Raw genomic sequence first — 14,951 nt, forward strand, 5'->3', positions numbered from 1 at the left:
CCAATACTGATACTGATATCAGTGCTGATATCGGTACTGATACTGGTATTGGTACCAATACCTCCCTAACTCATACAAAGAGAGTTTCCAAGTCCAAACTCTCGTCAGGAACTTTTGGGGTAGCAATTTTTCTGATCCAATACTGATACCGGCAACGTCCTGTGAGCTGCTGTTACCTTTGCCCTGCCAGACCTTGGAGGAGGAGGTGGGCGGGGCCTGTGGGGAGCTGCGTTCACAGCCAATGGGAGGCTGGATCCACCTCCAGACCAGGAAGTCAGCCCCGTCCACCCGCTGGGTCTCGGTCCGGACCCGAGACTCTTTGGTGGACAGGAAGGCCTCGGCCTGATCCCACACCCGGCCCAGCCTGGCCCTGTAACACACATAGAGGGGTCAGGGGTCAAAGGTCAGCCGATACAGGGGCCGGAGGGAATGGTGAAAGGTCAAGCGGTACCGACCGGTCCTGGGGCTGGAGCAGTGAGTCCCGGATGTTGGGGATGGGCAGGTAGGGGAGCAGGTCCTGGTTCTCCTGGCAGGCCTCGCTTTGGCTCCGCAGCATGTCTGCAGGGCAGCAAACACCGGGTTAATGACAGGAGAAGAAGACGAAGAGAGATAGGAGGATGATATTGGACAGCACGTCAATACCACTGATACATCAGTCTCAAAATGCCTAAGGGTGAACTGGTACCGATTAAAAGTACTGTGGAGTATCGTATCAGTGCATCCCTACTTTTTAATGTTGATTGCGTTCACTTACATGACTGGATGTTATTGACTTTCAGACACCAAGTAGTCAAACCTTATCGGTACCTATACCGGGGTTGAGTATCGGTTCATCCCTACTTATTTTTAACTGTGTGGAAACATTGGTAAGGCTGCAACAAAAAATGATGTTGATATGATGATGATGGAAATAACTATGGATGCACCAATAATAGCAATGGGTATCAGTGCTTTATAATAATATTAACTGCGTGAAAACATTAATTCCAAATATCATTGATATGAAAATGTCTAGGGACGTGCCGATGCCAATACTGGTATCAGTATCGGTACATCTCTTGTAATTGTCAACTATTTTTTGTTGCAGCAGCGCTAATGTTTGCATGAAATTCACGTGTAAAAAATAGGGATGTACCTATACCGATCCTTAACCCCGACATCAGTATTGATACCCAATATCTGTATCGGTATCTGCATTCCTGGTCAACAATATTTTGCATGCAGTTAACACGAAAAAAGTAGGGATGTACTGATACTGATACTCAACCCCGGTGGCGGTACCAAAACTGTACTAATAATACTGGTATTGTTATATGTGCATCGTCATTTCGATGTCAAAATGACTAGGAATGTTTTAATATGAAGTATTCGGTATCCGTGAGTACTGAAATGCAAGTACTGGGGTACAGTGGGTCGGTTAGTTTAAAAAAAAAATATGAAAAGATAGTTCTTCATTACTGTATTTGTGCAGTTTTAACATGGTATACAGTAGCAAGATATTTAGAAAGTGCTCAGAAAACATTTAGAAAGTACTCTGAAACTACTTACCGACAATCTGTGCCACCATAACGTACATCTGCCGCGACTCCTCCTGCTGCCTCCGCCAGCGGTACTTCACTAGCCACGCAGTACTGAGTACACAGCACAGTACTGCAAGCACACACAAGTACACACCATAATTTTTAACGTTAGCACCCTCCAGAGCCAAGAGAAGGTGAGCGTTAGCAGTGCAATTATTACCATTCAATACTGTTTCAGCCCCACTACTGTTGACGCTAGCATTAGCATGCTAGCTGCGGAGGATAACACCCACCGGCTGCCGGCAGGAAACTTTGGTATCAGTACCTATGCTACTATCAGTTCATCCCTAGTGACATTGATACCATTTCAGCCGTGCTAATGATGACGTTAGCATTAGCATGCCAACCGACCAGCTGCCAGCAGCAAGATCCACGGTATCTGTACCAATGCTAGTATCGGAGCGCCCCTGGTCATTTCTGACAGTGTTTCAGCCCTGCTTGTGATGACGTTGTTAGCATTAACTAACTGCATGCTAACCCACCGGCTGACAGCAACAGGACCCTGCAGGCCACCGTTAGCAGTGCGCGGCGCAGGCGGCAACTCAGCGGCATGCTGGGATGGGTCGACTCAAGCCGCCGGACCTCCGACAAGTCAGTGGGTAGCTCGTTGGCCACCTCACCCATCAGCCTGAACAAGTACATGGAGCACACACAAAGTGAATTTGTCGTGGTACCGGGTCACAGCGTTCTGATTGGATGGGATGGGATGGGAAGCAGGAAGTTGATAGCGGACCTGATACCGACGTCCTGTCCGGTCCGCAGAAGCCACTCCAAGGACGTCAGAACCAGGTCTTCAAATTCTTGGTTCTGGTTCTGGAAGACATGACATAGACGTAGTACACACAGTTTGTAGGTACTTTGGTTTGTTGAGTAGTCGTAGTCGGTCAAGGATTAGAGACCAGTGACCAGGGGTAGACAAAGGAAATTTGCCACTGGCCCTCCGACTTTTGAAGATCACTGGCTCCACTATTGTAACCACTGGCCCAGGTCAACATCAGGAATCAATTCCCATAAAAGCAAAGAAGAACAATTTAATTCACTAACATTTTTTGAGGTAGGTTTTCAAAAGTGCAGCAAAAAGGTGCAAATACATAAATCAAAAGTGCAAATACACTTATTCCAACAGTGCCTAACTGAAGTGAAATAAATTCTTCCTCCATGTCCTCCTCAGCTGGATGATTTTTGTGCCTCCCTCCTGATGCCCAGGCAGTATAACCTTGTCGTCTGCTTCTGGACCCTGACTGCCACCAGCTCAAAACAGCCATCCCTACAGCTTACATGGACACAAGCTTAAACAGGTGTTTATTATTATGGTTAACTATTAAAACAATTGTATCATAATAATTCTGTGATATTAATAACATTATGAATAGAAATAATTCAAATGCTGATGTACAGTGTCACAAATGGGACATGTATGCTTGCAAGATCTGCGGTTTCAGACGAGACCGTCGTTATGACGACGTTATTTTCTCCATAGTTACACCGCAAAGCGTAGGAGTTATCACATTCATACATGTTAACTTTTCTCTAACAGCGCTGGCTGTCTTTGATCGGGATCGCGTAACATGTTAGCGTTAGTTTCCAAGATGGTTTCACAGAAGTATTTGCAAAACACTGATCCAGAGGGAATTAATGTGAAATTAGATTTTTGTACTTGTTTTTTTTTTAGGGGCATTACTTTTTACTGGCTCCACCGGGCCAGTGGTAGGGGCGTCAGCAGTGCCACTTAAAGTTTTTTAAGTACGCCCGGGCCACCGGGCCAGTTATATTGTCAACCCCAGATTGACCTTCCAAAAACCCCAAAGTGAACAGCAAAGGAAAGATACAAAAACCGATAACACTTATACTACGAACCAAGTAGTACGAATGCTCTGACCGATGCCGAATACCTCAGTACTTACAGGTTTTCGCAATTTTCAGATACACAGATACAACTGGTATCGGTGTCATGGTATTGGCACGTGCTTTACAAGTGGAGTACGCAACCCTGGCATTGATACCTTAAACTGTTATCGCGATATCAGCATGTATTTTACTAGTACCAGTAGAGTATTCAACCCCAGTATCAGTATCAATATCAGATACTGCTTATCGTGGTATCAGCACATAATTCTATTAGTACGAATCCTCAACCCCGGTATTGGCACTGAAACTAATACTGGTATCGGTATAGTGGTATCAGCACATATTTTATGAGTAGAGGACTCAACTACGGTATCGGTATTGATACCGGATACTGGGATCATAGCATCAGCACACATTTTACAAATACAAGTCCTTGGTATCGGCATCGTGGTATCAGCATGTATTTTACGAGTACTCAACCAAGGTTATCAGTACCGATACCAGGTACTAATATCGGTACATCCCTAAAAAAATATATAAACTCACAGTTCCAAATGCAGTTCAGCTCATATTATTCGTACTAATACTCAATACTGGTGTTCTTCTCCAAACGGTTCAATGAGAACCCACCTGAAGGAAGGCCACGGCCTCGTCCAATGACAGGCTGCGGTTGGGGTGCTGGGCGTCACCGCAGTCGTGCCCACCTGCCAATCAGAATCAGAGAAAACACATTAGAACACGAGGGAACAACATAGAGGTAGAAGTGAATAGATGTGGACTACCAAGACGATATTCCAGGGGTTAGCGTGAGCAACCATTTAGCCCACAAAATTAGCCGATCGTTGTCAAAAATATTGATTTATTGATTAAATATCAACATTGAAAATACAAAAGCGGTTCAATATGACTTTTCCGTATTATCGATATATCGATACTCGAAATGCCCTCGTTATGGACTTGCGCTGCCACCAACACACACAAAGACACTCAGAGCGCTCCCCCTCCTCCCTCTGCGGCAGGAGGGAAGGGGCTGACACTCTCTCAGGGGCCGTTTACACGAATACGGGATTCACTGAAACCGCACACACCGCGCACTTTTTTGAAAACGCTGCTTGCCCGGATTCGTGTAAACGCTGAGACCGTGCTTTTTTTTGGATACGCTGATGTCACACCTCTAAACCCCTCCCCTACCTGAGCCGGCAGTGAGACGCGAAAGACCACTCATAACAACAATGACGGCTCGAGCAGATGATTGGCCTGTTGCAGCAACTGCAGCAAAATATTCTCTTTCTCCTCCACTACACTGAACAACAGACTGTTTTGGAAACAAAACATTCGGTATATGCTTTTGGATTGACCGCGGAGAGCGACGAGAAGGGCGATCAGCTGTTTTGGAGGTTCTTCGGATTTGAGCTGGAAGAACAAGGGAAGCCAAAGGACAGTTTGCAAGCCGACGTGCAAGCGATGCCAAAAACTGTGCCGACAAAAGTAGCCAACACGACAAATTTGTCAAAACACCTCCAAGACAGACACAAAGACCTGTATAAACAATTCAAAGAGGTTGGTAACAGTACTTGAAAAGCATGTGATGCATAGAGTTATAATATATATCGGCGTTTACTTTAACTTGTTATCCTGTTAGCGAGTGATCGCTAAAGCTAATCAACGTTAGGAAGCATATCCGCTCTACAGAGCAGGATACGGAAATTATTCTCCGTTTGCGTGTGTGTGGCTTTTCCTTTATACATCCATGGTGTAGATATTACCAGAGAACTGGCTCTGATATTACCGGATATATAGTTGGAGTGGCCTTTAGGTTTTTCAATTAATATCACTATTGTTTTATCACCCAGCCCTAATTCAAACAGTTTTCTTCAATTGCTTTAAAAATGTATTTTGTTTTGAATGTGTGACTTTCTGACGCCTTTTAACAAGTGCATAAAAATGGATATTGTTACTGTGAAAAAAATTACTTGAAAAAGTTCTCTACCTCAAGACAGAAGTTCCTTATTAATTTTTCTATAAATAAAAAGAAACATTTTTGCACTAAAATCTCTGTGATTGTTAGTATCAAAAATGGTGTTGAATATCAGTATTTTTGAAAATATTGTATCAAAGTGTAAAAATCCAGTATTGTGACAACACTAACATACATGCGCGCGCGCGCGCACACACACACACACACACACACACACACACACACACACACACACACACACACACACACACACACACACGCACACGCACACACACACACACACGCACGATGCAGTATTTACCAGCAATGTGAGCTAGGTGGTTGTGGAGGTTGAGCAGCAGCTTCAGGATCAGATCCTTCTCAGATTTGGTCTGCAGGAGAAACACGCACGAACACACACACTCTCAGCAAGTCTTTCTAGAACAAGTTTCACTGCAGTACAAACACACATTTAACAAAATTTTCATACACATCGATATACAACTGGTATCGGTGTCATGGTATAAGCGCATATTTTTGCGGGTACGAGTAGAGTACTCAGTCCTGGTATTGGTATCGATACCGGTATCGGGTATTAGCACCCATACTAATATTTGGTATCACAACCGATACCGGGGTTGAGCACTTGAATACTGGGACAAGTTTCACTGCAGTACAAACGCACATTTAACAAAAATTGTCAGATACATCGATATACAACTGGTATCTGTGTCGCGGTATTGGCACATATCTTACGAGTACGAGGACTTAAGTACTCAACCCTGATAGCGGTATTGGGTATCAGTCCCCAATGAACAAAAATTGCCAAATACATGCATATATAACTTGTATCAGTGTCGTGGTATCGGCATGGATCTTACAAGAACGAGAGCTCAAATACTCAACCCCGGTACCAATACCAGGTATCGTAAAAGATTGATACTCACGTAGGAGGAGTCGAAGTCACTGCCAAAGGGATGGCGCTTCTCTGTGACACAAAAACAAAGAAGAAAATATCAGCAATTACATTACAGACTGTAATTGTCCATGACTTTCACCACATTTAACCAGTGCGGAACCCAAACTAAACCAGTGGTTCCCAGTGTCCCCATGTCTCTCCCAGTGTGCCCCAGTACCTCCCACTTGTGTGTCCTAATGTGTTCCAGTGTGCCCCAATGCATCCCAGTGGTTCCCAGTGAGTCCCAGTGTGTGTTCTAGTGTCCCTCCGTGTCTCCCAATGTGTCCCCCAGTGGTGCCCAGTATCTCTCTACTGCCTCTGGGTCTCAGTGCCTCACCCTGCTGCTCCTCCACTGGCGCTGCAGTGAAGCCAGAGCCCCTCACCCGCAGGTAGACCAGGCCCAGCAGCAGGAAGAAGACCACGGCGGCCGCCAGCAGCAGCATGGAGAGGTAGTGGGCGCTGAAGCAGCAGCAGCCACCCGGCAAGGCCGCCTGCCCCCCCTCTGCCCTCTGAAATTGCTGCAGCAGCTCGTCCTCGGCCCGCCGGTTCTGGTCCTGGTGGTCCTGGAAGCGGGAGAACCTGCTGTAGGAGGGGAACCGAGACCTCAACCCTGCGGCCGAGCGGCTACTGCTGCTGGTCGGTTCTTTGTGATCATCATCCTCATCCTCATCCTCATCATCATGGTGGTGGTTCTGCTCCGCTCCGGTACTGGAACGTTCTGAGTTGGTGGTCCTCCTGGATGAGCTCGGCGTTCTTCTTTTCTTCATCTCCTCCTCCACCTCCTCTTCCTCCAGCTGCTCCACCTCCAGGTTGTTTCTGTTCAGAGGCCTGGTCTGGGACCCGCGCTCGATCACGGCAGCAGCAGTGGAGGAGTGATGAAACCGGGGTGAAGTTGCTGTTGCTGTGGTACTCCGACTCGGCTGCAACCTAGAGGCGCCAAAAAAGACCAAACTCGTCGCTTCCGAGTCCGACTCGGAGTCCGAATAGTCCCGGTTCCGGTTCTGCTCCCGGTCCCGCCCGGAACTGCTGCTCCAACTCGAGACCCGACAGCCGTTCAAGGAACGACAGTGGCTCTTGACGTCCCTGGAGCAACAGTAGCAGCCTCCGCAGTCCGGGTTGGAAGCGGCCCAGGCGGGGGACACGCTGCCGGAAGCGGCCGGAGAACCGGAACTAGCGGCCGACGGGTGTTCGGGAGCCGCCGACTCGGCCTGGAAGCCGCCACTGCCGAGGGCCGCCGCTGCCGCGTCGCGCCGCTCGGAGCTCCCGCTCTTCCGCCTCACCGCCGCCGGAACATCGGCGTCCGACTCGTCTGAACTGAATCCGAGCACGGACGACTTCCGGCCGGCTCTCCTGCTCGAATTCAGGTGCGTGACGTCACGGACGAGCGGCCTGGGTCCCACGGAGTTGCTAGCTCTGCTGCTAGCGCTGTTGCTGTAGCTAGAGCCTCTGCTAGCTCCGCTGCTAGCGCTGTTAGCTCCGTTGCCGTTGCTACGGCCTTTGCTCCGCGGCTGCGGCTGCTGCTGCTGCTTCTTCTGCTTCTCCTGCTGCTCTTCGCGGAGCTTCTTGAGCTTCTTCAGGTACACCGGCCGGGTGTTCTCGGTGAGCGGCCCCGGGGTGAAGCCGAGCAGCTTCAGCTCAGTAAAGAGCTCGTCGTCGCTTAGCTGCGCCGCCGCCGCCATCTTGAACAAATCTCTCCCTGTTGCTGCTGCTGCTGCTGCTGCCGCCGTGAAGCGGACGTGACGTAGGTGGGGGAAAAGGATATGGATGTGTTGTGTGACGTATATTTTACGACTTTTCGAAAGAAAAAAAAAACTTTTTTTTATTTTTTTCATTTTTATTTATATTTTAAGTCCACGGACATCAAAAAGTATTGCTGAATTCTCTCGTCGTAATATATAAAGACCATCTACGGTAGCTGATTAGGGCAAAGATTAGGGGGAAAACTACAGGCAAGAAGATATTTATTTATTAAAAAAAAAAAAAGAAAAAAGAAATCAATTTCGTTATTAAAGACGAAAGGCTTTAAAGCAAAAGCCTCTTAACGTCATTTCCGTTTTCACCCGAGTAGCTTCCTGTTTACTTTTAACTACAAGCTTTTTAGTGTCAGTAAGTACACCTAAAAAACATTTTTTTTCCTGCTAAAAATCCATGTATTATAGTATGTAGTAGTGTTGCTGATTGATTCTGGTTCAACTTTTGACAACAAAAGTCGAAGTATTTTAATTGGGCATATTTTGTTGCAAAAACGTGGAACTGCCCTCTATGGAACGAAAAAAGGGAGGTGGAGATGTTCTTTCAAAAGAAATTTATTTTTTTTAAAACAACCATCAGTAATAGAATAGAATAGAATGGAATAGCTTCATTAATCCCACATTGAAGAAATTTGCATTGTTACAGCAATAGTATAGTGCAAAAAAGATTGATTAAAAAGAAATGGCTCTTTTTAATTCATTTTCCATACCCGCTTAGTCCCAAGCTCAGGGTCACGGGGGTCTGCTGTAGCCTATCCCAGCTGTCATAGGGCGAAGGCAGGGGACACCCTGGACAAGTCGCTAGTTCATCGCAGAACATTGAACATATAAATCTATGTTAATCTAAGTAATGTTTTACATAGAAACAGTTGAACGAATGAACAGAGAAGTGTGAAGGTAGAGAAACAACATTGAAGTCTCCAGTTTATGATAATCAATGTGAGCAATGTGAGCAGTCTGTCACAATTCTACAATTTTTCTTCTTTACATTCCATCAGAACACAAGTGAGAATGATGATGATGATGATGATGATGATGATTTAATTTGAAGATGTGAGGTTCCACTTCCAGTCCAGAAGAACCAACAGCTGCTGCTGCTACTGCTGCTCACATGTTTGGATCTGGAAAACAATAAAAGTCATCAAGACTGAGTGCAACATGTTTGCATTATTATTTATTGTTATTTTTATTATTATTATTATTATTATTATTATTATTGGGCTGGAATATGATACAATTGATGGGATACAATAGAATATCTAATCTAATGAATCTAATATATTCTATTTAATTCAATGCAATATAATGAATGTAATCCAATCCAATCCAACCCAACCAACAATGTATCTCCAGTGTCACCCACCCCAGACGTAGGTCTTGGCCTCCTGTCTGCCATGGGTGACCTTGCAGCTGTACTGGCGGCCAGAAGAGGGCACGAAGGCGACGCTCTTGGTCAGGTGGAAGCGCCAGTCGCCCTTGAAGGCCAGGTCGGTCTGATTGGTGCCTTTCATCTCCTTCTGGTCCTCCAGCAGCTGGATGCTGAGGTCAGGGGGGTGGAAGCCGCTTACGTAGCAGATCAGGACGTTGTCCTGGCCAAAGAGGCCTGGCTGTTTGCTGTACACCTGCACCTTAGGAGGCGCTGTGGAGCAGAAGGAGGTCATAACGTCACACCGCTTTTTGTAGCATCTTGTAAAGAAGTGCCATTTTCCTTCCAATTTCCCTCAATGTGGGATTAATAAAGGTTTCTATTCTATTGTATCCCATTCTATTCTATCACACTCTATTTGTTCCCATTATAATATATCCCATTCTATTTCATTAGATTAGACTGAAATACATTTGATTGGTTTAGATTAGAGTAGGTTATAATTGGATCTATTGTATCCCATTCCATTCTCTTCCACACTATTCTGTTCCATTTTGTCACTATTTCATTCTATTCAACTCTGTCCCATTCTTTTCTATTCAATCCTGTACTACTCTATTCTATTTTTATTCTATCCCAATCTGTTGTATCCTGTTCCATTCTATCCCACCGTATTCCATCCCATTCTATTTTAGTCTATTATATCCCGCTCAATTGCATTATATCCCACTGTATTCTATTCCATTCTATTCTCAGAACAACAGGTCCGCGCCATACCGATATCCGCAACACACCAAGAAGGCCAAGGGAGGGCGCCCTCACACCGTTTTTAAGTTCGACTCGTTCCAGGAAGTAGATAAGAAAATATTCGACTATATTTATTACTAAGGACTTTCGCAGTATTGCGAGTAACATATTTACAACTTTAGTGGCCGCTCACGTACAGATCAGGACGTTCTTCTGGCCAAATAGGCCTGTTTGTTTGCTGTACACCTGCACCTTAGGGCGTAAAACTTTACGCTCCTCTTCTGTAGTTTGATGACAGAAACCCTGTTGATTCCAGCTGCGAATGAAGTCACACCCACATTATGTTCACGATTAAACTAAAAATGACGTGTAACTAATAAACGCGAAGAGATTTTATTTTTCATTCGCGAATGAAAAAAAAAATCGCGCCGAGCTGCGACATCCGAATTCCGGAGTTATCTTCCATTACAATGACACGGCGATGGCAGTACAAGTTTATATGCGTAGTGTGTGTGTGTGTGTGTGTGTGTGTGTGTGTGTGTACTCACAGTACTTCTCTCCGTAAGCGGCCGCTGCCAGAGCGGCGACGAAGAAGAAAAGCAGCAGCTTCATAGTGGTTTTCTTCGCAGTTTGAGATTCCAGTGACTGTACAACTCCAGGTGAGACGAGGCTGAAGTGAAAGCGAGCAACACAAACACTTAACTGACTGACTGAGCCGGAAGCCCCACCCCTTTAGCATCCAAAACACCAATCAATAATCCAAATTTCCTGTTGCCAGGCAGAGTTCATTTGGACAGGTTTGAGTTGACGGCGCCGTGCGGAAAGTCCCAAAGTACGGAAGCGCATTGTTACGATACTAGAAAAAAAAAAAAAAGTTCAAATGCGCATTGCTGCCATACTTGTAAAGAAAATAGTAGTAGTCAATATCACGTTGAAACGTGTTTTTCTTTGTTTACTATGGCAACATACAAGAAAAATAATAGTGCTCGGTATCAAGTTCATTTCCACGCACGTTAAAGCGCAAAACAATACGGGCACTATTATATTCTAGTATCACGTTTTTACGTGATAATTTTCACGTAAAAACGCAAAACTATAACGTTATTTCGTGGAACTATCTTGTTATAACGTGAATCTGAGCAATATTAAGCAATATTTTTCGAGTATGGAAGCAATGCACTATTAAGTCAAAATCCTCTCGTAAAAACGTGAAACTTACAAAATAACATGATTGTTTTAACGCGTTTTAACGTAATAACAAATCACGTTTAATGTGAATGTTTCACCTTATCACGTGATGCTGGGCTCGGGTTGCCACCTAGAGTTTCAAATCCGGGCGGGCGATATCTCAAGTCTGTCCACGGGGGGTGGGGGGTGTAATCAGTTCATTACAGGACAGGTTTTTTTAGTTGCCAAATATGAGACAATCGCGTATTTTACGGGAGTAGACCACAGACGAAATCAAATGAGGTTTTGTCATTTTCCCTAAAAAACGGGACAAATTGTGTCAACTCAGAACAATTCTGGGAAAAACGGGACGGGTGGCAACCCTATAACTGGGCACTGTTGGGGGTTTTTTTTTCTAATGTGCTGCCACACTAAGTGAAACTGGGCAGTGTTTTTTTTTCTCCCGAGGATGGCAGCAATGCGCCTTTACGTCAAAAATCATCAAGTAAAAACGTGAAAATGTCACGTGAAAGTTTCACCTTATAACGTGATACCCAGCACCTTTTTTTTTTTTTTTAAGATAGATGAATACTTTATTAATCTCCAAGAGAAATTTGCACTTTTTTGTAGTGTGCTGCCATTCTAATATATATATATATATATATATATATATATATATATATATATATATATATATATATATATATATATATATATATATATATATATATATATATATAACGTCAAAACAGCCCTATTTTTTTTGTGTGTTTTTTTTTTTTTGTGTGTGTCGTAAGGCAGCAATGCGCTTCTGTACTTTTGGGACTTTCCGCACGGCGCCGTGAACTAAAAACCTGTCCAATTGAATTCTGCCTGGCAACGAAACTGGATTGTTGATTGGTGTTTTGGATACTAAAGGGGTGGGGCATCTGGCTCAGTTAAGTGTGTGTTATAGCTCACTTTCACTTCAGTCTCATCCTGCCTCGGGTTCTGGAATCATTCGAACCACGAACTACGAACAAAACAACTTACCATGAAGCTGCTTTTCTTCTTCGTCGCCGCTCTGGCAGCAGCCGCCTACGCAGAGAAGTACTGTGAGTATATACAGCGTGCCGCGCGCACACGCACACACACACAGTATATACTTTTACGACCATCGCAATGTCATTGTGATCGAAGATAGTGCCGGAAAGCAGATGTCACAGCTCAGGGCGAAATATTTTCATTCGCGAAGGAAAAAAAAAAAGTCTTCTCGTTTTGTTTTTGTTTTATTAGAAATATTTTTATTTTAATAGCGAATAGGACTGAAATAAAATGTGGGTGTGGTGTAATTAGCAGCGTGATCAACAGGGTTTTATAGGATAAAACTCCAAAAAGTAGCTCAAACTCCGCCACTAAATTTTTAAGTTTGCTGTTTAATCGAAGGATTATATGATAAACGAGCTTTATGAGCTGAAAAACTTACTTTCGATTTCTCCCGTGGAGCCAAGATGTCGGCGGCTGTGACGCAGCTGCGATTTCTTTCTTCTTTTATTTTATTTTTTTATTTTTTTTAATCGTTGAAAAGCCGAGTTACTGCCATTTGCTGATCACAGCCACTATCACACTATATTACAACACACGGAATCACTGTCCTGTACTGCTCTCTCATTGTCTTGTCATTGTGCGGCTCCACAGCGCCACCTAAGGTGCAGGTGTACAGCAAACAGCCAGGCCTCTTTGGCCAGAACAACGTCCTGATCTGCTACGTAAGCGGCTTCCACCCCCCTGACCTCAGCATCCAGCTGCTGGAGGACCAGAAGGAGATGAAAGGCACCAATCAGACCGACTTGGCCTTCAAGGGCGACTGGCGCTTCCACCTGACCAAGAGCGTCGCCTTCGTGCCCTCTTCTGGCCACCAGTACAGCTGCAAGGTCACCCATGGCAGACAGGAGGCCAAGACCTACGTCTGGGGTGGGTGACACTGGAGATACATTGTTGGTTGGGTTGGATTGGATTGGATTAGATTCCAGAGCTTTAGATCATCAGGGTCTCCTTCTGGTACCTGGAACACCACTCCAGGGAGACAGCCTGTGTCCTGGGTCCTCATCCTGTCCCTGAGGGTTATTAGATACGTTAGATAAAATTAGATTACAGTCATTAAATTACATTAGATTAGGTTCGATTAAATTAAATAAGATTAATTAAATATTAGTCAACTTTATTGCCATTTCACGTCACAAGTACAGAAAATCCAAATGCCGTTAACAGGGAATTAAATACTAATGTACCATATATATACATAACGTGTATATTGATATAAATATTGAACTGTTGTAAAGTGCAGGTGTGAAATGGCAAACAATGAATATGTTTCCCCATAAGTCTGTACAGAATATAACAGGTTGAAAATACACAGATGAGTTCATCTGAATTCATCTGATAAAATAATACTGTCAAGTTTTCCATTTGTATGTCATTTAAAAAGGCAAAAATACATTGAAATGTGTATGTTTTATTGTTTTTTTTTTCCAGATCCAAACATGTGAGCAGCAGCAGCAGCAGCAGCAGCAGCAGCTGTTGGTTCTTCTGGACTCAAAGTTGAACTTCACATCTTTACATTGAATCCTCAATTGAACTGCAGTTAAATTCCTCATGCTTCTTTATTGTCAGTACATTGAATTCTTCATAATTATTCTCTCGTAACGACGCAGCACAAGATGGCTGTCAGCTTTAGTCGCTCCAATCACTCGCCAGGTATTATTGATTATATGCTGAAGACAATACTTGTCAATACTTTAATGTAAAATCTCAGCCTTCACAGCACTCTGTGTTTGTCATTTAAATATAACTTTCTATGCAAAATACTGGTGACATGACTAGTGGTTGTTTTTAAGAAATAAATAAATTTCTCCAAAGAACCTGCCTTTTCTTTTTACATACTATATATGAACGTGATACAGAGCCTAATTCTTTTTTCTAGTATGGCAGTGAAGCACATTAGCTCACCTGTGTCCCAACAGCTACTCTCGTGCGTTTCACACACACACACACATACACATGCATGCAGACGTGTGTACATATACATACATATACATATGTATACATATATATATATATACATACATATATATATATGTACATACACACACGTACATATATTACTAATACAAGTATATATACACACACACGTACGTGCATGTATATGTATATATACACACATATACATCAAAGTGATGTGTGTACTTCTTTACTATAGTACTAATTCATAAAAAAACAACAGTGTGTGGATATGGATGTAATAATAATAATAATAATAATCCTTCATTTTTCATGCATTTCTTTAATATATCTGTTTTGTCATATTCACAACAAATACATGGAGCTCTTTCTTGAGTATTTTACAGCCTAAACAGATATTTTTTTCTTTACACACTCCCACCATCATTTTTTTTACACCCTCGGAAAAAAAAACTATCAAAATTCTCAGCAAACCCCCTTTTTTATATTTGTTTTCTGCTTTTATTTTTTCTCATACTTTATACTTTTTTTCATTTATACATTTGCAGTCTCTCCATCATGCCTCTTTTTCTGTGAC

The 14,951-nt window shown here is 43.6% G+C and overlaps 3 protein-coding genes across 5 annotated transcripts in view; 1 reads left to right on the top strand and 2 right to left on the bottom strand.

Moving 5' to 3' along the window:
- Positions 1 to 8,067, bottom strand: part of lemd3 (LEM domain containing 3) — a 10,618-nt gene extending 2,551 nt beyond the window's left edge. The window contains exons 1-9 of the mRNA XM_076044226.1: positions 6,681 to 8,067; positions 6,333 to 6,373; positions 5,708 to 5,777; positions 4,059 to 4,132; positions 2,314 to 2,393; positions 2,063 to 2,208; positions 1,549 to 1,650; positions 456 to 558; positions 177 to 370 (exon numbers count right to left, since the gene is read on the bottom strand). Coding sequence (XP_075900341.1) covers positions 177 to 370; positions 456 to 558; positions 1,549 to 1,650; positions 2,063 to 2,208; positions 2,314 to 2,393; positions 4,059 to 4,132; positions 5,708 to 5,777; positions 6,333 to 6,373; positions 6,681 to 8,022 — 2,152 coding nt within the window. The 5' untranslated portion in view covers positions 8,023 to 8,067. The remainder of the gene's footprint in view (positions 1 to 176; positions 371 to 455; positions 559 to 1,548; positions 1,651 to 2,062; positions 2,209 to 2,313; positions 2,394 to 4,058; positions 4,133 to 5,707; positions 5,778 to 6,332; positions 6,374 to 6,680) is intronic.
- A 566-nt stretch (positions 8,068 to 8,633) lies between these two features.
- LOC142900158 (beta-2-microglobulin-like) lies at positions 8,634 to 10,918 on the bottom strand. The gene is made up of 3 exons (XM_076044279.1): positions 10,756 to 10,918; positions 9,458 to 9,733; positions 8,634 to 9,215 (listed from the first exon to the last, which is right to left on the bottom strand). Exons 1-3 carry the CDS (start codon positions 10,817 to 10,819, stop codon positions 9,202 to 9,204), a joined length of 354 nt encoding a protein of 117 aa, XP_075900394.1. The 5' UTR covers positions 10,820 to 10,918; the 3' UTR covers positions 8,634 to 9,201.
- Positions 10,919 to 12,308: 1,390 nt separating this feature from the next.
- Positions 12,309 to 14,274, top strand: LOC142900157 (beta-2-microglobulin-like). 3 transcript variants are annotated; one of them, XM_076044278.1, is made up of 3 exons: positions 12,309 to 12,468; positions 13,052 to 13,327; positions 13,889 to 14,274. In XM_076044278.1, the coding sequence occupies exons 1-3, from the start codon at positions 12,408 to 12,410 to the stop codon at positions 13,900 to 13,902; spliced, it is 351 nt and encodes a 116-aa protein (XP_075900393.1). In that variant the 5' UTR covers positions 12,309 to 12,407; the 3' UTR covers positions 13,903 to 14,274. The 3 variants fall into 3 exon arrangements, with proteins under 3 accessions (XP_075900393.1, XP_075900391.1, XP_075900392.1); XM_076044276.1 differs by having other exon boundaries at positions 13,907 to 14,274; XM_076044277.1 differs by lacking the exon at positions 13,889 to 14,274 and adding an exon at positions 13,395 to 13,852.
- Positions 14,275 to 14,951: the final 677 nt, after the last annotated feature.

This window comes from Nelusetta ayraudi, unplaced genomic scaffold, assembly GCF_046127955.1.
Source record: "Nelusetta ayraudi isolate G7.1 ecotype Tasmania unplaced genomic scaffold, CSIRO-AGI_Nayr_v1 ptg000079l, whole genome shotgun sequence".
Classification (NCBI taxonomy): Eukaryota; Metazoa; Chordata; class Actinopteri; order Tetraodontiformes; family Monacanthidae; genus Nelusetta; species Nelusetta ayraudi.